At 41.7% G+C, this 26,595-nt stretch overlaps 1 protein-coding gene across 2 annotated transcripts in view; it reads left to right on the top strand.

Annotated features, from left to right (window-relative positions):
* The window catches only part of TBCB (tubulin folding cofactor B), a 781,868-nt gene that overhangs the window by 161,599 nt on the left and 593,674 nt on the right, over positions 1 to 26,595 (top strand). For both annotated transcript variants that reach the window (XM_044078357.1, XM_044078427.1), the window contains exon 3: positions 19,532 to 19,628. In XM_044078357.1, the coding sequence (XP_043934292.1) occupies positions 19,532 to 19,628 (97 nt within the window). The remainder of the gene's footprint in view (positions 1 to 19,531; positions 19,629 to 26,595) is intronic.

Below are 26,595 nucleotides of genomic sequence, written 5' to 3'. Positions count from 1 at the left end.
TTTGGCAATTGTTTGCATGTTCCAAGTTCCATGATTATGTGTATGGTAGACCTGTCCAGTTTGCAACAGATCAGCAGACTCGAGTCACTATTCTGAGAAAGCCTATGCATGCAGCTCCAGCCAGAATGCAAAAGTATCATTTCAACCTTGTCTACAAGAAAGACAAACTTCTTTATCTTGCTGACACGTCATCCAGATCATGCAGAACTACCACTGAACAGCATGAGAATGAGAGATTTGATTTTGAAGTCATGGAGGTGAGAAATGTTTCTTCCACATGTCTTGATGAGCTGAGAGATCACACTACAGATCAAGTTTTACAAAAGCTCAACCACTTCCTCAAAGCAGGATGGCCATCAAAGCAATCTATTTGATCTCCAGAAGTGCAACCTTATTTTCCATACATAGATGAGATTTTGTCAGACAATGGTATTGTCATGAAAGGTCGTATATTTATTGTTCCAAAATCTTTGCAGAGTACATTTCTGTCTTGCATCAAGGACACCCAGGAGCAGGCTCTACCAAAAGAAGGATGAGAGGGCTAGTATTTTGGCCTTGTATGTCATAAGATATTGACAGAGTACTTTCATCTTGTTCTGTGTAATTGTACAAAGCCACATCAATAGAAAGAACCACTTCAGCTGAACCAGATTCCTGAACTACCTTGGTTGGCAGTAGCCACAGACATTTGAGTGGAATGGTCAACCTTATTTGGTGTTAGTAGACTCTAATTCCAATTGGTTCATGAGTGACCTACTTCCCAACCTAGCATCTACTGCTGTCATTATTGAGATGAAGTGTAATTTTGCAGTGCATGGATCTCTGCACAGAGTTATTTCTGACAGTGGCACGCAATTTACAAGCCAACCGTTGAGTTTCTGTTTTCACACTTGGAAATAAGCTGTTACTCAGTGTGCAGCCATCTTGGAACCAATTCTCGGTAATGTATTGACCGGCAAACCCTTAGATCTGATTCCCTCTCTAGTAGCATCAACCTGTAAGGGTTCTTACAGTTAATCACCTCACAAAAGCCACAGATACTGGCTCTGTGCTTGACTGGATCTTGGTTTCCAATCCACACTACTGCTATTCTCTTTGTACCCTCCCTGACTCTCTCTCAGTGACAGTCTTTCCATCTTTGTTCAGGGGCTAGTTACCCAGCTTTCTAAACATTTCCTCTACAAAGAAAGTCTTAACCTTGGAAATTTCAACTCCAATGTATTCAGTAATATACTCAGATCTCTTAACTGGTCCATCCTCCATTCTTTACCATTAGATGAATCTATCCTAAATTCAGTACGCTTTTTCAGCTCTTAACAGCCTGGTACCCATAAGAAGAAAAAGAGTTAAAACCATCCAAGCCCAGTGGGTATGAAATGTTGCCAGTTCATAAGATTTGGTGAAGAGTGGGACTTTACTCATGTCATGAGTAGCCCAGAGTGTCCTCAGTCAAAAGTGCAGTTCAAAGTGCAAAGCAGTACTAGAGAAATGCATTCACAAGCAGATAATGTAGTACCTTCTTCAAGAGAGCCTTTCTAACACACACACAACACTGGATTCTGTCCCAAACACAGTACCACAACTGCACTAATATCCTTTGTCAATACTGTATCTCTGGCCCGTGACAACAATAAATTAGTTTCATGTCTATTCCTCAACGTCTCCAAAGCCTTTGACACGGTCTCCCATCCCCTCCTCTTGGACAAACTGTCTCATTTAAAATTCTCTCCTCCCACCATATCCTGGTTCTCTAGTTATCTCTAACCGCCAGCAAGCTGTTAAATGGCACTCTGCACTATCCTCCCCTAACGTCCCAATGGGAGTCCCCCAAGGACCCATACTTGGGCCACTACTCTTTAATATTTTCACTAACCCATTTTACACCTCTTGTCCTCACTCCACAATTGTACAGTATGCTGATGATTCGACTATCATCACGATGGCAGACAATCCGTCTGACCTCCACTCTGCTAACCAAGCATCGCTCAATACTATAAAGACATGGCTTTGTGATAACAAATTAATTCTTTACCCTAAGAATAGTAAGCTCCTACTCTTCCTCTCCAAAAACCTCAAAAATCTCAGTTACATTTTCCATCCTATAAAGCAATAACACTATCATTACTGCTGAACCCAGCACTAAACTGCTGGGAGTCATAATAGACGATCAGCTTAGATTTGATCTCCAAGTCTCCAATTTTATCAAAAAGACTCACCAGAAACTTGGACTCCTTTATCGCAACAAAAGACATTTAACCAACACAGCCAGAATAACACTCTCACATGCATTTCTTATTTCCACCCTTCTTTATAGCTGTCAATTATTGACTAACCTGAATGCCACACTCATTACTAAACTGGAAGCTACCTATAATAAGGTGGCCAGATTCGCTGCAAACCAAACCTACAAATCTCACCATTGCTTATCCCTTAAACAATTGGACTGGCTCGAATTACCTCATTTGCTCCTACTACATCAACTACAAATTATCCACTCTATCCTCTATCTACTATCTTTCTGTCCTAGCCTTCTATCTGTTATATCGAAATATTCCCCAACCAGGACACTACGTAGCTCAGACCAAGGCTTCCTACAGATTTATAAGCCCAAAACCAAAATAGGAAGATTCACATCCCGACCCCACCCCCTGCCCAGAAAACCACAGTGAAAAACTTCTCTAAAGCAAATTTCACACTCCTCAAAACCGAGGTGGAATCCTTCAAAGCCCCCGGGCCTGTGGGAAATACGGCCCAGACCGCAGAATCCTTTATAAACGCATTCTATGAACACCTTCAGGAATGCATGGATCATGCAATCCCAAATAAAACCAAGACCCAATCCTCCAAAGGCAGACATCCTGTCTGGTGGACCCCAGCCATAAACAAACTATACAATAGAAGGAGGAAGCTACTACATGATAGAGCAAAATCCCAAAAAGGGAAGGCATCTCTGATCAGTGTCAGCAAAATACTACGGGCACTCATAAAATCGTCTAAGGCCAGCTTCGAGAGAAAAATTGCACAGGACACTAAGGATAATCACAAGGCTTTCTTTAGTTATGTTAGGAACCTGGGTGGGAATTCCCAGATATGCTCAGAATTAGTCCAAAATGACAAAAAATACACTGAACCCACAGACATTTCCAACATCCTAGCTGACAGGTTCAGCGCAACCCCCCCCCCCCAAAAGGGCAAATATCTATCCCAGCAGAGTGCTGCCCCCCTGACATCTCAGATGCTCAGGTAAGAGCCGACCTCTCCAAAGCAAAAAACACAGCATCAATGGGACCAGACAGTGTCCTGGGCTGCGTCCTACATGAACTCCAAGAAGAGCTAAACCCAAACATAAAACTACTGTTCAATCTCAGCCTTACCACAGGATATGTACCCAAAGAGTGGCGTACAGCAACAGTGGTCCCTCTCCATAAAGGTGGTGCCTCAACGGATCCTGGAAACTATTGCCCCATAAGCCTGACTAGCTTGGTCTGCAAAGCTGTGGAAAGGATCATCATGGACCTCATAAAAAAAGATATTGGGGACCTACAGACACTGGATCCTACCCAGTTCGGCTTTGTTAAGGGCAGATCCTGCCTCTTAAACCTGGTCGATTTCTTTGCAACAGTCACCAAGGCCATTGACGAGGGGAAGGTGGTCCACACAGCCTACCTGGACCTTGCAAAAGCCTTCGATACAATACCCCACTCTGGCATTATAGATAAGCTCACCAGCTTAAATATAAACCCCTATGTCACTAGATGGGTTGCAAACTGGCTCAAGGACAGAACCCACATGGTTAGAATTGCTGGAGCCATGTCAGACTCCAAACCAGTTACAAGTGGCGTCCCACAAGGCTCAGTCCTGGGACCTCTCCTGTTCGGTATATATTTCTCGGAGGTACAGGCCAACATGGAAGGACTGTGGCTGACCAAGTTCACAGATGACTGCAAACTGGGCGCTATAATCGACTCTCCAGCCGACACAAGCATCCTCCAAAAGGGCCTCATAGAAACAGACAACTGGTGCCAGAGCCATGGCCTCAAGCTAAACGCCAAAAAGTGTATAGTCATCCCCTTTGGCAAAAACAAAGTGCCCACAAATTACCACATAGGTGGTAATCCATTAAGTACGGAAGAAGTAATTAGGGACCTGGGGACCCAAGTTGATGGCAATCTCTCATTTGACAACCACGTGGCCAATGTGGTTAGAAAAACATTTTATATAGCCCACCTAATCATGAAGGGATTCACATCTAGATCAGGGGAGGTCATTGTGCCTCTTTACTCATCCCTCATCAGGCCCATAATTGAGTACAATGCCCCTTTTGGGATGTACCTTACCAGACACCTGCAGCAACTGGAAAGACCCCAAAAGTACCTCACCAAGAGGATCAAAGGGCTCAAACAGATGCCATATGCTGCCCAGTTAAAGAAACTCCAGCTCTACTCAGTGGCATACCGCCTGCTCAGAGGCGATCTGTGCCTGACGTATAAAGCCATGTCCAACCCGGAATTAATGGACATGCTGCACCTCAGAAAATCCAAATCCCATCGAGCTATGCGCTCGAGAGACTTGAACCTCAGCACTGAAATAAATAGGACATGCTGGAGGGACAGATTCATAACCCAGAGGCTCCCTTTACTCTGGAATAAAATCCCAGTCCAGGTTAGGCAGAGTCCCTCATTGACTCTCTTCAAGAGGAATCTTGATGAGTGGATGGGGGATCGTAGGTTTACCCCGGGTATCACTTCTGTGTCACTGTTACAGAGGCACAGTATACTAACCTCGAAAAAGGGCATAGCAAAATTAATTTAAAATGGGTGGCGAAAGCCAAACACACTCTGGCTAGGCTTATAAATGCCCTAGGGCAGATAGCCTAGTATGAACCTATGAAACTATAAACTGTAGAACTATAACCCTGCTGAAAATTGGAACCAACTCCCCCTGGAAATTGGGTCCATTGACTATACCAAGCATTTCAAGCTAGCCACTCGAAGATACCTAACAAAGAAATGGTCCTGTCACAGTAGTCACCCCCTTGAAACAACCTTATCCCTTATTTCTTATACCTCCCCCTCTATCAGCCCTCTGCATTTCCTTATTCCTCATTTCTCCCTCTATGTCCTTCCCTTCTATTTTCCTTCTCCCTCATCTTCCTCTCCTCCCCTATCACAGTAAACTTCTACCCCTCTGTCCCACTCTTAAACACCTCATCCTCATGCTTTTCTTTTTATACTTGTACTGTATGTAACCTAACAAGAATTATGACACATTATTTTATTTGAATGTGTTGTTCTATATGATTTATTGTAAAGTATTATCTTGCTACAGTTTGTTTAGTTGCCACTGATGATTTCTTAACTGTCTGTATGTAAAATTTATAAACTCACTGTGGAGCTTTTCTTCCCGGGACTCCACTGAAAATGAGCCAACTGGTCAACAAATGTAAAATAAATAATCACTAGAAAAGTCCAAGCGAGACAACAGTGATGTTTTTCTAAATCTTTTGAGTCTCGGAAATATTCCTTGTGATAAACATCTTGGTTCACCTGCACAGAGACTTCTGTCGAGACAAGCCAGAACCACATTACCCATCAGTAGTCAATTGTTGGTTCCATATGTCAAGAGCAACATGTCAGTGAAAGCCAATCTGTTGAAGAAGCATCAAACGCAGAAGTCCTATTTTGATGAGACCAGAAAACCGCTCAATCCATTATGAGAGGGAGAAGTGATAAGGATGCAAACATGCAAAGATTATGACTGGATTGGAGTTGTAAAGAACATCTGCCCAAAGCTGAGATTGTATATTGTGGAATGACAAGGATCAGAATTCAGGCAGAATCGGAAGCATTTGATACCAGTGTCTGATCCTGTACCACAGCATATAGCCTGTGAGAAAGACTCTTTTTATCTCAGACTGAGTTGTCCAGTGTTCCAGTGGAAGTTCCAGAGAGTATGCCATTCCTGTGATAATTCCCAAGGTTCTGATTCGAGCTGTTCACCGAAACCTGTCCCTGTTGCTATACCCAGTCCTAATTGTTATGCAACAAGATCCGGTCACATCTCCAGACCATGTTCCAGATACATGGCAACTTGGACATGAACATTGTTTTTCTATGTCTGTATTGATGCATGTTTATCTGCGATGTTATTGTAATAAAGGGCAATCTTTTTTGTGGGAGAATGTAGATCAAGGTTTTTTTGTCTCTCTAAGAAATCCAAAGGCTTGTACAAGTGTATAAATACTGAGCCTGTGCAAGCCTGACTGCCATTTTGTAGTAAGCTGTTCAGATGTAATCATGTATGTGTAAGCTCTATCTGTCAATCAGTTTGTTTATATTTACTGATGCGGCTTCCATCCTGATGTTTCTGTGTAATAAAGCATCTTAAATAGACTACTTCTCTTGCTTGTCTTCAATATACCTCCTGCTTGTCTTCAATATACCAGGAGACGAGCGACACTCACCATAAAGTTCCATCTGTGTTGGCCATTTACATTCTTCAACTCCCTACTCTCCTGCCCTCTTTCTTTAATGCCTACTGGATAAATCAGAGTATTGTAGGAACCTCTATTCCTTGTTTGAGCTCCATCTTTCTTTCTTGTATGATCTGTCACTGGTCTATTTTGTCTAGGGGCAGCAAACTCAGTCTGACGTATGTTAGTGTGGTGAGGCATTATGGATAAGGGGAGGAGCTCAAGAGTTCTTGGATCCTGCAATCTGGAAGAAGTGGCCGAGTCGGATCTCAGTATTGAATCTGAATCTTATCAGTTGAGGAAGAATGAAAATGACAACACAGATGGAATTTTATGGTAAGTACATAACATCTTATAGATTAATTTAAGCCCATTAGTATGGTTGTCTATCTGGAGCAATTGCTCTTATTAGGAGGATTAAACATATTTGAAGATGTACATAGTTTTGTGTGCTAGTATTAAGTTAATATGTTATTCAGGTGTTATACAGGTGTTTTGTTGTAATGAAAACTTTGAAAGTAAAAACAAAGTTTGTAAAGTCTGACATAGGTTCAAATAGATATGATGAGAAACAACTTATAAAAGATCAACCTGCCAAACATTGGTGTATGCATGTAACACAAAAGCTGAAACTAGACATCTAAAAAAAGCTTTTATACATAACAGGTGGGAATAATAACTTTCCATAATGGCAACACTTTCATATTATCTTTAAATGTGAATGGTCTCATAGGTATATACAAAAGAGAGTAGTGAACTACATTAAAAAATGCAGAGTGCAAATAGCTATACTACAGGATACGCATTTGGAAAGAATTGAGTATGAGAATTTGATGAAAGGATTTCAGGATGGCTATTCAGCAGAATATCTGGGATGGAGGAAATAGGGACTACTTGTATTAACTGCAAGAGGAGCTCTAGTAGTGATTGAAGAGGGGAAAAGATGGTAATAGTAGATTTGTAATACTAAGGGGCTACTGGCAAATGAGGACAATGCTAGCATGTATTTATATTCCACCTAAAACTGCTACACTGCATCTTAAGAAAATTATCTGAGAAATTATCTGCTTTCAGCAGGGAATATTACTTATAGATGAGGGCTGGAATTTGATTTGTAACAGTGAGGATGCATCAGGGAAGCTATAAGAGAAAATATAACAAAAGGGGTTAGATTTTTGAAGAAATTTATGAAAATATTTGGTATGGAAGATGTGAATTCAGTAGGAGTTCGGAGAAAATTTACATATTCTCCAAGTTATAAAAACTGAGCTAGGCTAGATAGAAATTACATTTCACAGGAGCATGTGCATTTAATTGGAAATTTTGATATGCATTCAGTAACTGTTTAAGATTACATGCTAATAATAACTAATATAAAAATGCAAGGTAATGAAATAAAAATGAGACACTGGTGCTTTCCCATGTATCTGTTAAAAAGAGAGGAATCTGAGGAAGTTAATGAATGGGTATTGGAAATTATTCGAAAGTTATTAGGGTAGATAGAAATTTCTTCTGAAAATATAGCTAGAGAGTGGTATAAAACTAAAGGAGAGAGTAAAAATAAAGTGGAAATAAAAAATAGGGTTAAGAAGTAATAAGAATTATGTAGAGGGACTGATAAAGGTTAAAGTATTGCAGAATAGGGGAAATCTCATGTAACAAGAAGAGGTGCAGTTGCAGGGTGCTAAACAGAAAAAAAGAATTATCTCAATAATATGCATGAGTTTAGAAAGATTGTTGTTAAGTAACTGAATTTTGGTAACTTCAGAGAACAAGTTACCAAGCTTAGGGAGCCTATAATAAGGAATATTACCAGAGATCCTGTAGCGGTTTTAGAAATATTTTGAAACTTTTATAAAGTCTGTATAAAGCAGAGAAATGTGGAAATCAAGAAAAAAGTACAAATGGAAATGTTTAATGAAGAATTAAATATGTCATGGATGAGGCTCAATTCCTAACAGGATAGGCAATAAGATAAAAATAGTGATGTATAAGCAATCTACTGGAAAGTCCCTGGGAATATATGGTATTCCTGATGAAGTTTGGAAGGAAGAAAGTGATAAAGATCTGGAAGGTTTTTTTTAACAATATTTTAAAGGAGGAGAAGCCCCAACATCCTGGAAAAAGCGGTGGTGGTTGTAATACCTAAAGAAGATAAAGACCCATCATACCTAGCTTCATATAGGCCCATTTCATTTCTAAGCCATGATTATAAAGTGTTGACTTCTGTAATTGTTAAAGAATGGCTAAGGTGATGCCAAAATTGGTAGATATGGCTGTGTGGCTTTGTGGAAAGGAGGTAAACATTTGGCAGCATTAACAGACCAGTTATGATCCAGAAGGAAGCGGCATTGAAGAAAATACCACTGTAGTTTGTGAAAGAGAGAAAGCATTCAGTAGAGTAAGCTAGGATTTTATGAGCAGGACTATGGAAGCATTTGTATTCCCTGACAAAATTATAAGGTTGATTAGGATGGTATATGAGGGATCAGAGGCATAACTTAAAGTAGGGATTTCTTTCTGATAGGTTCTGTTTGAGCAGAGGAACCAGGCGGAGGTGTTCTTTTTCCCATTTATTATTTTTATTACATTTATAATTGTTGGCAAAGAAAATAAGGGACACAGAAATTCAATGATATAATTCATATGGTTGTCAAGAAACGTAGGCTTTATTTTCATGTGGTAATAGTTTATACATGATAAAACCAGAAAAGGATATTTTAGTGTTGTGTAACATTCTGAGACAGTTTCAAGTCTTTTCGGGATACACAATTAATGAAGATAAAGCAAAAGCAATCGCTGTAACTATATACTCTCTCACAAATTGCTTCAGCAGTACTCCTTTATGGGGATATAATGATAAAGTGAAGTACTTGGGAATATGGGTTAAAAGGATTCTTTTATGATAGCTAAAGATATGTGGAAAGAGACTAAACAAAAGATAATACAAAAACTGAGAAACTGGAAGCTCTGTTTTATGGATGTGAATAGCAAGACACAAGCAGTGAAATGTTTTAGTCCCTTTACTTTTATACACAAGGCAGGCATATTTTTATCAACCAGAGGAGAAGTTGTGAATAGCACTTAATAAACTGAGATGAAGGATTTTATCTGGGAAGGGAAGAGTCAAGTTAGGTAAGTTTAATCCTTCCAATAGAACAAGGTGGTTTGGGATTATCTGATTTGGAGTATTGTAGAGTTACACAGTTAAGGGTCCTGTACATAGCAGAAGCAGAATGCTATAATTCAGAGTGAAAAGGGATGATGATGAAACGGGTTGCTATTACCTGATTGAACATTTAGGTTAGCGAATACCTAAACGTCAGTCTGGTAATAGTGAAAGCAAAAAACCGCAAACGGACAATTGACACAGGGAAAGAATTCCCTTGGCCATTATCTGGAATTTGCCCCTTTCTGCACTGTAGAGTGATCTCAGAGTTGGTATATTTAGTTGGGGGGCACAGCCCCCCACTTCATTTTGGTTTAAAAAAATTTTTTTGCAGCCGAGGAAATTCATTCCCTACATTAAATCGGCCATTCACTGTTTTAATTTTTCGATATTACCAGTTCGACATTTAGGTATTTGCTAACCTAAACGTTCAATCAGGTAATATAGATGCAATGAAATGGGGGGGGGGGGGGCTCAAGAAAAAAGGAGAGACTGGGATGTTGGATGCAGATCTTTAAGGAGAATAAGAATAACCATACAGAATATTATATTCATAAAGTAGCAGAGTATTCTAAGAACTAAACCAACACTAGGATGGAGAAAAGGGATTCTGCCGATAGGGTAGACCGCAATTAAGGGTACAGAGAATAGGCAGAAGAGGCTAGAATTTACAGGAGAAAATTGGCCAAGGAACAGAGGTATTAGGAGCAAATAATTAGAAGAGAGAAAGGTAATAGAATGCGAAGAGGCCAAGAAATAATTTGGACTGCAGGCTAGAGGTAGCTTTCCATATCAAGGACTGATGACAGAGAATAAACCAAGAGAAAGAAATAGGGGAATCCGAAGCAAAAGACCAGCACTGGTAGAGGTTTTATTAGAATCTAGAACAGAAGTTGCCATTAAAAACAGTATAATTAGTAGGGTATATAAAAAGTATAGAAATCAGTCAGAGGAGATTAGAAAGGGCTGGAATGAGAAAGTGGATAAGCAATTCCCAAAGAAACAATAGGGGATATATGTACAGCTCCCAAATACGCAACAAAATCAAGAAGATTTAGGATTGTTGCTTGGAAGTGCTTGCGCAGGTATTTTTATACCCCAAGCAGACTCCAAAGAATTTTTTCTCTGTTAGATTGGTGTGATGGGAAAGAGGCAATTGGGAACATTTTTGGGGGGAATTTAATGAGTTTACGGACTTTACAAATTCCCTGCAGACCACTCTGACGGAAATACTGGTTGAGCATATTGTTGTAACTAAGGAAATTAATGTTTTTAGCTGTGATACAGAATCAGAATTGCCTAGACATTGTAAGGTCTTGCTGAGTTTAATTTTGGTGTCTGCCTTAAAAGCAATTAATAGAAAATGGAAATCCAAAGTGTAGATCAGCTGTACTAGAAGTGGTGATTATAGTAATGGAGATAAAACATTTGAATGTGGGATCTTTATAAAAAGGTAGGAGCAAATTACATAGAAAAAATTGGAACTGTGGACCAATACATGCAGAATAATGTTTTGGAGGAATGTTATGCCTCAAGGGCTTTTTAGGTGACACACTGGTGTTGCTGTGTGTCTTGGATGCTGTGGGAACTGTGTTGGTTGTAGCAGTTTTGTGTTTTGGAGGTCTCTGGTGTTTTGGTATGTTTTTTGAGAGAACCTCTGCATATGTTTTATGTGTTGGATGCTTACTATTTGTATGAGTTATGGGTACTATGTGCATGAGTAGTGGTGTGTGAGTTGACCTCTTCAGTGTTATTGTTTCAAGTGCCAGAGAGCAGGGATTCAAGATTCTTGGTGTAGATGCATCTCATGCACTCTTACTAGAGTGAGTTATTAGTAGTGGATATGTACATTAGACAGTTGTCACACTGCCTCAGGAGACTCAAGTCAACAAGGTTGATAGGAGAAACTGGGTAGTCCAACTGTCCATAATGTTGGGTTTGAAGAACTGTTGTCACAAAGGAGGTGCTTTCAGGACTGATCTAGGAAGTGTTCTGTACTTGGGTATTTCTGACGGGGTTTTTGGCCAGTGGTGTAATAGGTCACAGCTTGCTAGCAATACTTCTTAGACTGGAAATGTACAAAGATGAGGACTATGCTAATGTATTACAGCTGTATCTAAGGGAAGAATTGTTGAAATTATCTGTCCAGCTATGGAGCAAAATTATGCGTCAGTGCACGGTGCTGAGCAAAGTGTAAACAAGCAGAAACTCGCTCAAATGTGGGGCTTAAATACCAGAAGCTAAAAACTTAAAAATACTTAAACTCAAACTCAAAAGACCCAGTAAGATACTTGCTCCTTGCCTTAGACCAATCACCCTTCACCAGACAGTTTCCAATCAGAATACTTCTCTCACAAGGGTGCAGAAGGGCCCCTTCCAGTCAAAGACGGCTTGGAAAATGTGCTCAGAATACACCCGCCACTACAAACAGACCGAGATGCAGCAAACTTGTATCTGGACTATGATGCAGCCACTAGCTACACTAATTTAAGTGGGAAACACTAAAAATGTTTTAAACAGAAAAACAACAGTGAGACACTAAAGAATGATGTTCTGTAGTCCTATCTCGCCCTCATTCTTACTGATGGGATCGAAGCCAATCCTCTGCTCCGACTTGGCCTTTTTACAAGTTGAAAGTCTTCTAGTTGGCTTATGGCTTGGTAGGTATCCCATGGTGCACCAGTACAATTCCCAGATCTTGTTTGCCACGTCGACAAGTTCAGATGTGCTTCTTCTTGGCCGTGGCCAAGTCTTTCAAATTTGCTCAAAATTTTGGATAAATCTGCTGTTTTACTTTCAATAGCATTATATAGTTATAGTTATTGTAGTCTTTGCAATTAGAATAGTTAGCGTTGTCTTTGCAATTAGAATAGTTAGCGTTATTGGTGCACCATTGTGTGCAATTTCTTTAAGTACAGTTGGCCGTTGGCCTTTATAGTTATTGGTATCCTGTGTGCCAGTTCTCTTTTGGTTATGTATTACTGTTCATTTTTTGATATTAGTTGTAGGCGCCTTTTGTGCTTAGGATGTGTGTGCTTGTAATAGCTATAAGTAATAACTTTTTGCAGAGCTTTCTGCTTGCTGTATTGCCTGTTATTAGTGTTACAGACAGAATGAGGTTCTGTCTACCTTGTTTTTGTATTTTCCACAGTTTAGACTGTATTCCTGTTTTGTGTGTGTGCGAGTCTTTCTACCTTTCTGTCCCCTCAGGTCTGTTTTAGTTAGAGGGCCTAGATTCCTTCTTTCCTACTCGGGCTAGGCCCATTTAAGTTAGAGGACCTAGTCCTAGTGGTGTTTCTTTGCCAGTTCCTGTAGGCCTGTTTTAGTTAGAGGACCTAGTCCTCCCACTTTCTCCCTGTGCGTTTGTGTGAGTTCATCATCCTGTGAGATGTCTAAGGAATGTAAGCCAGTAAATATGGCTTTAAAAAAATGCATAAAGTGCTCACAGAAGATATCCATAATGAATGGCCACAGTAACTGCGTTTACTGTCTTGGGGCCATCCACTTACAGGAAACTTGCTTATTTTGCCACTCTTTTAGTGCTAGGGTGTTGCAAGAAAGAAAAAAATAAGCTCATTCTAAAAGATCTCCTAAAACCTTCTTTTGAGGAAGATCTGGCTAGCTCTTCCTCCTCTGCTAGATTTCAAGGATCTAAAAAGGAAAAGTCCAAGTCCTCTAGGAGGCCCTCCCCGGCACTGGCTGGTGTCTCGGAGCTGCCTCTTAAAATTACTAAGCCTGACAAATTTACTGTCTCATCGGCCTCACTGAGTTCGGAGCCGATCAAGAGTTGTACTACTGTGGTTACAGGGTCGGCGCCAGGTAGTTTGGAGGTGATCACTGAGAGTTCTCAACGGAGCCGGACTATGGACCCTTTACCAGTCTCCCCTACATTGAAGTCGCCAATTTTGCAGAGATGCCATTCTCCTACTCTGTCCTCCAGGTCTTCAGGAGTTTATCGGAAGAAGATGTGGAGAGGGTAGTGCTGAGACTTCTGAAGTCATCTGCCTGAAGTCATCTGCCTTACCAAAATTGTTGTTGGCTCCAACCCAGTCCGTTCCGGGGCCACATGAGTCCGTCCTCCTTTTGGTGATTCCTTCACCGAACCTTGCTGGTCTTTTGGAGCTGGAGTGTTTGGTACCGCTGGTGGAACCTCGGTTCCAGTTCCCCTGAGGTTGTTTTAGAGCAGAGTTCCGCTCTGACACTCTGTGCTGTCCTTGATGTCTGAGCTCCCCAGTCGGCCCCGACAGAGATGTCTGGAACTGAACTTCTTTGGTTCCGAGCCATCCTCTCAGCGCGTCAACGAGGGTGAGTTTAGATCCTATGTCTATCTTGGAGCCGATGGCATCCTCTGTCTCCTCAGAGCCGAGGAGGTCTTCAGAACTGGAGAGGTCGGCATTCAAGATGAAGAGGAGTGTGCTGTCCCTATCATTAGCTCCTACCAGGGGTACCAACACTCTCTGCCCCCTAGGGCACCTACTTTTGTCTCAGCTCCTACTCTCTCCCTGCATAGCAGAGACCTGCAGCCTCAGGAGCCATCGGCTGGTGGCCCCATACTCTTCCAAGACCTCCCCAGAATATCCTTCCGAGGAGCCCCCACGGAAGAGAACATGCAAGAGGAAGCATGTATACTCCCAGGATGTCTCTCTCACCTTGGACACTGACCTCGAGGAGTCGGAAGGGTCCCCTAAGTCATCCTCTGATGTCTCCTTCGTAGACATCGTGGAAATCCCTTAAGCAAAGGTGTGGCTGGCCCACTGTCACCCCTTCTGATGAGGAGTCGGTGTACCCTGAAGGCTTTCGGGTCTCAACCTTCAGCCTCTTGGATGTCTCCACCTTTCAACGAACTGATGGAGCTAGTTAGTCGGAAGGTGTGGGATACTTCTGATGCCGTGGAGCCAGTCCCCAGGAGACCAAATAAGTTTCTTTCTGCACCCAGAGAAAAGGAATTTTTGTCTAAAGGCGTTTCCGTAGATGCCATGGTGGTGGCGGCAGCCACCATGAAGGAGCTAGCAGAAACTACTTCTGTTCATCCACCGAATAAGGAGTCTCGAACGATGGAAAGATACGGGAAGCGTGTCTTCTCTTCAGTGGCATTTACTCTTAGATCGCTGAACTACCTTACACACTTCATGAGGCTTCAGAGAGATCTCCTTAAGGAGTTAGGAGATTCACTGCAAGGTACATGTACTGAGGGAGTCCCTGACAAAGGTGTCTGCCCAGATGTCCACCTTGAACTCTGTTGTCAACTTGTCCATGAGGCTTATCTCGTATGCAGCCGATGGAGCGAGTAGAGCAGCGGGTTCAGGAATTTCCCTAAGATGTCATTCCTGGATGCGTTTGTGTAATTTTGCAGAACCGTTCAAGTCTACCTTTGCCAATGCCCCCTTCGGTTACCCAAGGTAAAGGGCACACTTACCCGGTGAGAGCAAGAAGGAAAAACATTCTCTGCCATGGGAGTACGTTTTACTGTCCCTTCTAGACCATACCCTAGGGTCAGAGGCATGGTAAAATGTGGTTCAAGAAGTCCCAGACGTTTTTCCAAGATGCACAGGGTGATTCCTCCTTCAGAGGAGGAGGAGGAAATGGTAGATGTCGCACTAGAGGTAGGGTCAGACCGCAAAACCAAGGAGGCCATGATTCGTTTTGGGGCCGGCCTTACCATTGCTCCTCGTGTGGGGCCCGACCGTGCTTCTTTGGAGCCGGTTGGGGGTCGCATTTCTTTGTATCTAGAATCCTCTGTCATATCCTTTTCTCTTCCACCCTGTGTTCCCAAGAGGATCCCTGATGATCCACCCAATCACAGGGCTCAGGCAACTGTGGAGGTCAACAAGTTGCTGGCAAAAAGAGTCATCCAAACCGTCCCAGCAGACCAAATAGGATCCGGAACTTACTCCAGATTCTTTTTAGTGCCAAAAATGTACAGGGAACTGGAGGCCCATCTTGGACCTCAGCAGATTGAACAAATCAGTAAAGAAGGACAAGTTCCGAATGGTGACATTGCAGTCTATACTCTCGTTATTAGGGAAAGACACTTGGATGTGCTCAGTAGACCTCCAAGAAGCATACTACCACATAAAAATGGACAGGGCATCGAGGATTCATCTACGCTTCCGGCTGGGAGCCAGTCATTACCAGTTTCGTGCTCTGCCCTTTGGTCTTACCACAGTCCCCAGGGTGTTCACCAAGTGTATGGCAGTAGTGACAGCTCACCTGAGACATCAAGGATTCCAGGTGTTTCTGTATCTGGATGACTGGCTGTTGGCCACCCCCACCAGTCATCTTCTCCTTCAGACCAGGGACTCTACCATTCAACTTTGTGCCCAGTTGGGTAATTTCTATCAACTGGGAAAAATCTGCCTTATTGCCCTCTCAATCTGTGATTTTTATAGGCGCAGAGATACACAGTAGACATGTTGGCTCGTCTTCCAGTAGAAAGGCCACAGAATCTGGTTCTTCAATTTCTACGTCTTCTCCCTCTACGAAAGGTCAAGGCCAAGACTATTCTGCAGCTGCTAGGGACTATGGCTTCCACCATACTAGTAGTGCCACTAGCCAGACTACACATGAGGGTTCTTCAGTGGATGCTGTCGTCCCAATGGTCCTTTCATCACCTACCATTATCTCATCACATACTGCTGACAGACTCTTTGGTGGACTCTACCCAATCAGTTAACCACGAGCACTTCATTTGTTCCTCCCCAACCCGTTGCCACTGTGACCACGGATGCCTCACAGATTGGGTGGGGGGCATTATCTAGGCAGGACTGTCCAAGGCACATGGCAAGATCACAAGGCTCACCTGCATATCAACATTCTAGAGATGAGGGCGGTGCTCCTGGTGTTGCAAGCACTTCACGATCTTCTGCCTCTGGGGACGATTGCGATACAATCAGACAACATGTCGGTAGTATGTTATATCAACAAAAAGGGCAGAACCAAATCATACCCAGTCTGTCGAAAGGCCATTCGAGTTTGGAAATGGGCGATATCTTTCCAGCGTTTTCTGGTAGCAACGCACATTCCAGGGGCAACCAACGTGATAGTGGACAAGCTCAGCCGGGCTATCTTGATGCCTCATGAGTGGTCTCTGAAACCGGAAATAGCAGAGCAGATTTTCCGCAGATGGGGACAGCCTTGCTGCGATCTCTTTGCCAGCCTGATCAATGCCAAATGCAGCAGCTACTTATCCCTCATCCCCCTCCCCTCTGGGGGAGTTACCGAGAGACGCACTCGTTCACGATTGGCCCCTGGATCTCCTTTATACTTTTCCTCCCTTTCCTCTCATACTCAAGGTTATTCAGAAAGTGAAACGGCTGGGAAGCAAACTGATCCTCATTGTTCCTTACTGGCCTCATCAGGTTTGGTTCCCCTTTCTCGGGCCTCTTCTCCTAGATGATCCTTGGATTCTGGACCCAGTGCCAGATCTCCTGACGCACATGTCAGGCTCGCTTCATCCCGCTTTACACACCCTCACTTTGACAGCTTGGCTGTTCCAGTTCCACCCCTAGTTAGGCTTCATGACTTCTCGCCCTCCGTGACTCATAAACCCTCCACTAGGAGACTATATTCCAGTAAATGGAGAAGATTCTATCTGGGCTGAGAAAAAGAATGTTGACCCTTATACCGCCTCCATTCCGGTGGTTTTAGAATTACTGTCAGAGCTTTTCCACCAGGGATCTGCGGCTGCCACTATTAGGGTTTAATTGGCAGCGATTTCTAATTTTCATCTAGGCAAAAAAGATTCTAATCTGATGTCACATAGGCTGTGCAAAACCTTCCTCAAAGGTGCCACTTTGTTAAAGCTCCCATTTCAAAAACCTGTTGCTTCATGGGATTTGAAATTTGTGTTATCCAAATTGACGTCTCCGCCCTTTGAGCCCTCTCATTCATCGCCTTTGAAATTTCTGTCTTGGAAGACTGCATTTTGGTGGCTATCACATCTCCCAGACAGGTGTCAGAGTTACAAACATTGTCAATTAAATCCCTTACCTGATTTTTCACAAAGACAAGAGTATTTCTTCGTACTAATCCTTCCTTTGTCCCCAAGGTCTGTTCCCATACCACGTTGCATCAATCCATAGAACTTCCGGTGTTCTTTCCAAATCATTCCAACGCAGCAGAATACAGGTTTCATCAGTTGGATGTCCATAGACAATTACGTTTTTATTTGCACTGGACTAAGGAAATCAGATCAATTATTTCTTTCTTTCTTTGAATCCAGGTCAGGTTTACCAGTTTCTAAAGTGACACTCTGAAATTGGATTTCTAGCTGTATAGCTTACATTTACACCTCTGAGGGGTAGGCCTTTACCTTTCAAAATCAAGGCTCATTCTACGAGATCTGTCTACCTCTGCAGCGTTTCAGGCCAAGGTCCCACTTGGTAATATCTGTGCAGCAGCAACTTGGGCTACCCCTCATACATTTATTACTCATTATAAATTGGATCTGACCTCCATGGGTAGAGCATCCTTTGGTTCCATGGTGCTCAGGAGTATTTTTCCTTGAGCCACCCAAGAATAAGGTTCTAGGGACGCTGTCCCTCAGTAAGAATGAAGGCGAGGTAGGACTACAGAACATAAAGAAGTTATGTACTCACCATAACGTTCCATGTTTGTAGTCCATCTCGCCCTTCATTCTTACGAACCCACCCTCCTACCCCCATCCTGGAATTACCTGGAGACGGAAAATCCTGGAATTACCTGGAGACGGAAAAATATTATCATTTCACTGGAGACCTTTTACAATTGACTTCTTTCTGTATGTTTGTCATTATTTCTGTTGGTTAGCAGCAAACAAGATCTGGGGATTGTACTTAGTGCACCATGGGATACCTACCTAGCCACAAGTCAACGAGAAGACTTTCAGCTTGTAAAAAGGCCAAGTTGGAGCTGAGGATCGGCTCTGATCCCATCAGTAAGAATGAAGGGTGAGATGGACTACAAACATGGAACATTATGGTGAGTACATAACTTCTTTTTTTAAACAGCAGTGAAATGGCAAAGAAACACTAAAGAACATATTAAACAGCAAACAAAACAGTTGTTTAAAACACTGCTTAGCAAGAAAACCGAACAGATGCTTTGCAAACATTGAAAAGTAGCAACAATTACTTGGCAATCAATGAAAATAACAAAAAAAAAAGCTTTGCAAACAGTGAAAACAGCAACAGAATATGATTTAACAGGCACAGTAAGGCAGATAAATGCAGTACAACAGTGCAGTTTATTTTACAGTATTAAAATGCAATATTAAATAAGTAGAACGCAGTAAAAAAATTCAGTAAATAGTATAATCAAGCAAAAAAAAAAAAAAACGGGCAACTTATGATTTTTGTGAAGCTCAGAAGCCTCTAGTCATCTGGTATCTCAGCTCAGGGTTGTGGCTGGTAGCCCACCTCAGTTCAGCTTGGTTCAGACAAGCCTAAATACCTTCATAATATTAAGGTAACTGCCCTTGTGGATCATTTTTTAAGCCATGTGAGAATCAAACCCTGCACCTTGTGTCTCTGTAAGGCAGATATCTTAACAATTATGCCAACCTCCTGTGAGCAGGTTACATCCAGCAGACATGGGTTTGATGTTCATAATCTCCATCTGCATACCCAGATCATTGCTTCGTGGTCACTCCTGTAATCAAATTTGGATACCATGGGTCTTAACACCATATGTATTTCAGATTACTCAGCTGTTTGATAATGCTTTGAAGTCCTGTTAAATCATAATACCTTATAGCATCGTTATAAACAGTATTGTTGTGAATGTGTAACTTTATACTGTTGGTAATCAAGTTTTCATTGCATTTCAGAATTAGAATATGTAACTTTCCTTTAAAAATGTCTTTCTTTCACAGTATGTGTATTATAAAGCTGGTTGTTTTATTTGGTTTGTAGGTAATAGACAGAAGTGGTGCAAAGATGGGAGAGTATGAGGATTTGTCAAAAGTTGAAAAATATGAAATTTCTGATGAGCTGTATGGAAAGCGATCGGGTAAGTGAACATGCACTTGTTTTGCATTTGCTGTCTAGATAAATAGACTGGATTTAGGCACATTTTATAAAATTAAGCTTAACCATGCAATTGGAATACTGTATGTCATTCACTCATTCTTTCTAAACTACTTGTGCTAGTAAGAGTTGTAGTAGTAGTGAGCGGGGCAGAGCAGTCTTCCCTCTCTCCAGCAACAGTGCTTAGATCATTCTTCAGGATTCTCAGGAGTTTCCATGCAAGCCAAAAGAAATGATCACTCTGGAATATCCTGGAATTGTTTGCCATGGGGTCTCTTCTCAGTGGACACTACTTGGTACACCACCTCTGAGAGGTGCCTAGAAGGTATCTTCATTAGGTGTGCAGACTACCTCAAATGACACGGTCTCCCTAGAGGAAAAATAGTTCTGCTCCAGAAGTCTTCTGAGGCTCCTCACTTTAGCAAGCAGAAGACATGACCTCATTTTAATTACCCATCTCCATTGCCTCCTCATTTTTGTGACTATTGAAAGCTTTGTGGTTTGTAGTTGAGGATGCAGGACGCTGAGTGGTAGACTGAGAGCTTTGTCTTTTGAGAACTCACACTGCAGCAGTGCTGATGTTATTATACCAGTCTGCTGGTCAGCTACCTGATATCCTGTATCCTAACTTACAAGAAAGTCCCCAGGAAACTTAATATTCATTATCAGGATCACTGCTGCGTTATGATTCCATAACCATGAGAAATTCATTGCGGTAAGACATGTGCCCTTCTGATTTGAGTTATTTATACCTTCAGAGTGGAATTGGCTCTCTTGTACCTTAAAATGTTGCCCCATTGTGTAGGTAAAAGGGAAAGCAACCCACATGAGTTTCAGCTGTATTTTGTCACAAGATAGTCATTCATTATGTTGATTTATCTTCCAGCTGACTTCTGGAGAACAGTAAGAACCCAGTTTTGGAACTTTTTTTTTCTTCATTATGATGTTTATTATTATTATTATTATTATTATTATTATTATTATTATTATAAATTATAAATTTGCTTATAATTGTAATATTGTCTGTAGAGTATTGTGTAACATTTCCCAAGGTCTGTGATGTGCCTGCACAAAAATTATCAGTACCTGTGCTTAAAAAGACAGCTTCTACATAGATTACCATTTCTAGTGTCTTTTTAGTCTGGTCCGATGGAAAGCTGACAGTTCTCTACCTGTGAACACTGTAAATCTTTAGTAAGAAGTCATTCCTTCGCTGTGCCTGGAGTTTGTAGGCCCTTCTCAAAGATAAAAAAAACAAAAAAAAACAAAAGATGTTGGCAGAAGGGACATCTGCTCCTCACAGGGCAGAGTAGTTTATAAGCAAATGGAAACAAAACATTTTGCTTCTTATAAAGAGTATAGGCTGCATAAGATGGACAAGCCAAATAAACAAGTGGTGAAAAAACAGAGCACAAGGAGTGAAAGAACATACCTACACTGCCAGGCCTACTGAGGCATGAGTACATTAGATGTGGTGAAGCACTTTCTTGTTTGCCACCAGTCCCATGGATTATTTTCAGCTGCATCCCAAATAGAAAAGGGGTCAGGACTAGTAGACAGTGGAATTTCATCCTGTACAACTGACGAGGCTACTAGTGAAATAAGTGAAACCTCCAGGCTGACCTCTGGTTTCCATGTACTCATGATAGACAGTTTAGTCTGCTCCATCAGAGGGTCTCTTCCTGTCTGATATTTTAACCATTGTAGTGTGAGATGCTCTAGTAAACCTGCTGATTATGAGGGTTTCTGAATAAACCCTTTCCTGTGACAAAGTCTCTCCCTTAACCCTTTAAGGGCTAACTTCCAAGGGACAATTGATGTTTGCCTAAGTCTTTACCACCTTTGACTTTAGAAAATGTAACTAGGAATATACAGCATGACAGAATTAAACCCTTCAGGCGATCCGAGATTTCCACACTGGGACTGACTGCCCCAGCAAAGAGAGAATCTCTTCTTCCCACTTCCTTGGATTCGGCTCACTTGAGTCTGCAGGGATTCCAGGTGTTTCCATATCTAGACAACTGGCTCATTACCGCCTCTCCCTGGCATCAGTTGATAAGGGCAAGTAATGAGGTTCTCCAGACTTGTTTTCTTCTGGGAATAACCATAAACTTTGACAAGTCTCAACTGGAACCAACTCAAAATTTGGAATTCATGGGGCAGTTTTCAACACTGTCAATGATATTTTGTACTCTTCAGGAAGACATTGAAGCCATCAGATCACAGGTCAGAAAGATAATCTGCAGTACCAATATTTCATCCCGCATGGTCCTTCAACCTCTAGGATCAGTGTCAGTGGCAGTAACCCTAGTAGTACCTTTAGCCAGATTTTATGAGGATTCTGCATTAGATACTAGCAACACAATGGTCACAACTTTACCAACCCATGTCAACTCAAGTACGAATCACTAAGGCATGCAAAGATCTCAGGTGGTGGATTAAATCATATCAGGGTTCTACAAGGTTGTCCATTCATTCCCCCTTCACCCAAGGCCATAGTGAACAAGAAAGCTTCCCTGTTGGGGTGGGGGACATTTTATGGCAAAACAGTCCAAGGCACTTGGTCCCCCGAAGAGGCCAACCTGTACATCAGTGTTGTAGAGATAAGAGCAGTGCTTTTAGCATTGCAAGCCTTCCAGGATGATCTCCCTGTGGGAGCTGTTGCAATTCAGACAGACAGTATGTCTGTGGTTTGGTACATCAGCAAACAATGAGGGACCAGATCATACCTTTGTGTCGAGAAGTGTTCAGAGTGTGGCAGTGGGTGAGCTCATTACAACTACTTTCTCATAATAATGCACATTCCAGGGAGGTCCAGTGTGATAGCAGACAAAGTGAGTAGGACCATTCTTCTATCTCACGAGTGGTATCTCAATAAGAATGAGATGGAAATAATTTTTTTATGATGGAGCCAACCTCGTTGCAGTCTTTTTGCTTCTCCTCTAAACAACAAATGCAATAACTACTTTGCCTTTATCCCCCAGAGGGGGTGGATCAGCAGGGGATGCTCTTCTTCAGTATTGGCCCCCAGTCTACTTTATGCCTACCCACCAAACCCACTAATTACAAAATGTCTGCAGAAAGATGTCAAGTTGAAGAGCAAAGTCATCCTTGTTACACCTTACTGGTCTCGGCAGATTTAGTTTCCCCTTCCTTTGTCCTCATTTTACCAACCTTGGCTTCTGGATCTGACACCAGACCTCCTGTCTCACCTGATGGGCATGATCCATCCCGATATCTCATATTTCAGGCCAACGAGCTAGTTTCTCCAATTCCGTTAGTCAGACAACCAGGGCTGTCTTCTCCTGTCTGCTACATTCTTTTATCTCCCATAAACCTTCAACACGAAAATTCTTTTTATGTAAATGGAGAAGTTTTTTTTTTACTAGGCACAACAAAATCAGTTTGAACCATTTTCAGCTCTGATACATAACATACTCAAGTTCTTAGCTTTAATTTCTAAAGAAGTGGTAAGTTCCTCAGTCATTAAAGTTCAGTTAGCAGCAATATCAAATCTTCACATTGGATAGAAAGGTTTGTAGCCTCTCATACGTTACGCAGAGCTTCCGAAGAAGGCTCTCTTCTTTTGGGACCTCCATTTAAGGACCCTGCTCCCACATATATTACGGGTAATGCAGGCACTAGTACATGCCCTTTAAAATCAGCTGCTAAGTGTGACCTTAAGTATCTTACTTGGGAAACTGTTCTAGTAGCCATTACCTCTGCTAGAAAATTTTCAGAAATTCAAGCTCTGCCTTCAAAACCTCCATACTTGAATTTTGACAAGGATAGAGTGACGATACGAACAATTGTCCCCCCTCCTCCCAAAGGTGGTGTCAGAATCTACTGTCAGTCATTCCATTAATTTGGCAGTATTCTTTCTTAATTCTGCAAACAAGGGCGAATACATTTAAATTTATTGGATGTTCACAGACGATTACATTTTTATTTACATGGAACAAAAGAAATCAAAGAAATGGAACAGTTGATGTTCTTCATGTTTTACTGTTGCAATCATCACATTTGGGGTTATCCCTACCAGGGTAGCCCTCAGCCGGCCCAAATACTAGAGGCTTAGTGTTTCTCTGTCAGTTGCAGTTGCTTCTGGACTGATGTCAGGTCGTCAGTAGTATAAAGTAAGGCAGCCGACGCCCATTACATCAGTCTTTCTTGCCGAGGAGCCAGAAACAGAAGCAGTTCGCACGAGTGCTGGTCGGCCGCTACCTGAATTTCATCTATGAATTGAAACTGACGTCTTCTAAAGCTAAGTATCCCGTTGGGGATCCTTTTTTCTTGCTCTAACTGATGTCAGAAAAAGTTAACGGTTGTCTTGCCTGTGGAAAGCAAATACCACACAGAGACTTTCATTCTTACTGTGTCACTTGCTTAGGCCCAGACCACGACATCCCTCACTGTCGCTTTTGTGCTTTAATGCCAGAACTATACGCCGTCGGGCACTTATTGTAGCTAGATATTTTCACTTTCAGTCCTCTAATTCCGATATGGCTTCAGTAAGCCATCCGACAGCAGATGATCTGAATAAACGTAAGGATAAAGACAGAGACAGACCGCACAGGTCCAAACCTACCGATGACGCTTCCGTTAAGCTAGTCGTCAGTTCTCCGGTCCTCATAGAGGTGCTTTCGCAGCCCCTGATGCCCGCTTCTATGGATTCGCAGGCCGCTACCAAGACCCTTTTGGAGTCTTGTATGCGGCAAAACTCTTCTTCGACTAAGAATCCTGCGGTTGTCTCTACCTTGGATGGGTCCGGAGTCGCTGAGCAGGCACCGGCTTCCGAGGAAGTACTTCGCACTACCGATTCTCGACACAAACCGACTTCTTTCGCGTCTACTGTTCTTTTGAAAACTACTGAGTTTCTAAGGCCCAGGGTACGAACTACACCCAAGAAACCGATGACCCAATCTCAGGCACCTGCTTCCTTGCCTCAGTCTCAAATGCTTAAAATGGCGGAAGACCTTATCATGCTGATCAGTGGAAGCCAAGCTACCCCTTCCAAAAGAAAAAGAGATCTGTCCCCTGCAGCTTTGTCTGAACAGGAGTCTGAAGATTCTGATGCATCTGAATATGAAGACATGCAACCTCTCTGCTTATGAGGATTCTGATGCAGAGGAATCCATTCCTTCAGCCTCTCTACCTGAAGATTTTCCTTTGGGGAAACCCTTCATACCTTAAGGGATCATTTCCAATGGATGTGTCAAGACTACCCTCTGTCTAAAAAGAGACTCATAGAATTCTTAGATCTTCCACAGCACAGACCCCTGGCTATTCCCACAGTCCTGGATTTTGTGGATGATGTTTTCTTGGAATCCAGTTTGACTACTGACACCATCGCTCCTGCTCCCAGAAGACCTGACAGGTATTACAGAGTCCCTAACTCACACAAATTTATTTTCAAAAATCCTACTGCTGACCCTGAGGTAATTTCTCAAGGGCCTAAAGGAATTAAAGCAGCCTCTGCTAAGAATCCCACCCCCTCAATTCCTGAGCATTAAACAGATGGGGTAATAAAGTATACACCTCTGCTACTGTTGCTATCAGAGCACTAAATTGTCAGTTCCGTATGCTAAAATTTCAGCAACATACCATGGAACTCCTCAAACAAAAAATGTCTTCCTTTCCTGCTTGTGCAGAATCTAAAGAGTTACAAGAGTTAATGCATTCTGCAAGTAAAGTTACTAAGCATACCTTACACTGTGATTTTGACACCCTAGAAGCTTCTTGCAGGGCAGCAGTAACCGGTTCTGTCCTTAGAAGACATGCTTGGTTCAAGGAAAAGCCCTTGCCAGACCATGTCAAATCTAAATTATTGGATGCACCTTTGCACAAAGACAAAATATTTGGCACCAAGGCAGAGTAAGTCTTAAAAAAAGATGGAAGAAAAAGCTAAATCTATGCAGACAGTTAAGGATTTCCTACAGGTCCAGCCACCCAGGTTCAGCAGGCATTGCCCCTCCAAGCACTGGTCCTTTCCTGCCCGCACAACTCTAAAACACACCAAACACTTTATTGCAAAGCTTTCGGGTCTACACCCTTCATCAGTACAAATCAACTAGAATCATTCAATATTTAAATAGGAGATACAAATAAGTCATGTGCTTCAGCCCACCTATCACTCTATTTAACAATCAAAACATAAAGAAACCATTTATATAAAATATAATACATTCCATAAATATATTTAAAATAACAATTATGTAAAACTATATGCCTACATTCTCTTCAAAGGCATATTACATACACAAATACATATATTCATATACATATATATATATATATATATATATATATATATATATATATATGTATGTGTGTGTGTATATATATGTCATACACATTTACATATATACATACACATATACACACACACATTCACACGCACACACACACACACACACTCTCATGCACACACATACACACACACACCATATTACAAAACTAATTTATAACTTCTCTCTTCGTCTTTTCATTAATACTGGTTTTAAACTAACAGCATTATTTAAACCAGGACTCATATCAGCCTGTAGTCTAATAATCCATTCAAATTCTTTAAGCTCCAACAGATTATTCATATCACCTTTCCTTATACTCATTTGTACTATATCTAGTACCCTGAATTTAAACTTATGCTGATCGCCCTTATCCAAAATATGCTTACTCAACACATTTGTTATTACTTTCCTTCTTATATCTGATTTATGATCTACAATACTTTCCTTCAGCTTCCTGGTCATCTTGCCTACATAGAATGATACACGATGTACAAGTAGCCAAATAGACCACTTGTATTACATTACAAGTTGTTAAAACCTTTGAAACATAAACTTCTCCAGTTATGGGGTGTTTAAACAAATCATCACCCTCATATAAATCATTACAGCAGGAACAATTATAACATTCCTACTGCGTACCCCACTTTTTCAGGTTTTAAT

This window comes from Protopterus annectens, chromosome 1.part0, assembly GCF_019279795.1.
Source record: "Protopterus annectens isolate FY-2018-M chromosome 1.part0, PAN1.0, whole genome shotgun sequence".
Taxonomy (NCBI): Eukaryota; Metazoa; Chordata; order Ceratodontiformes; family Protopteridae; genus Protopterus; species Protopterus annectens.
This window is presented reverse-complemented; position numbering and strand designations above follow the sequence as displayed.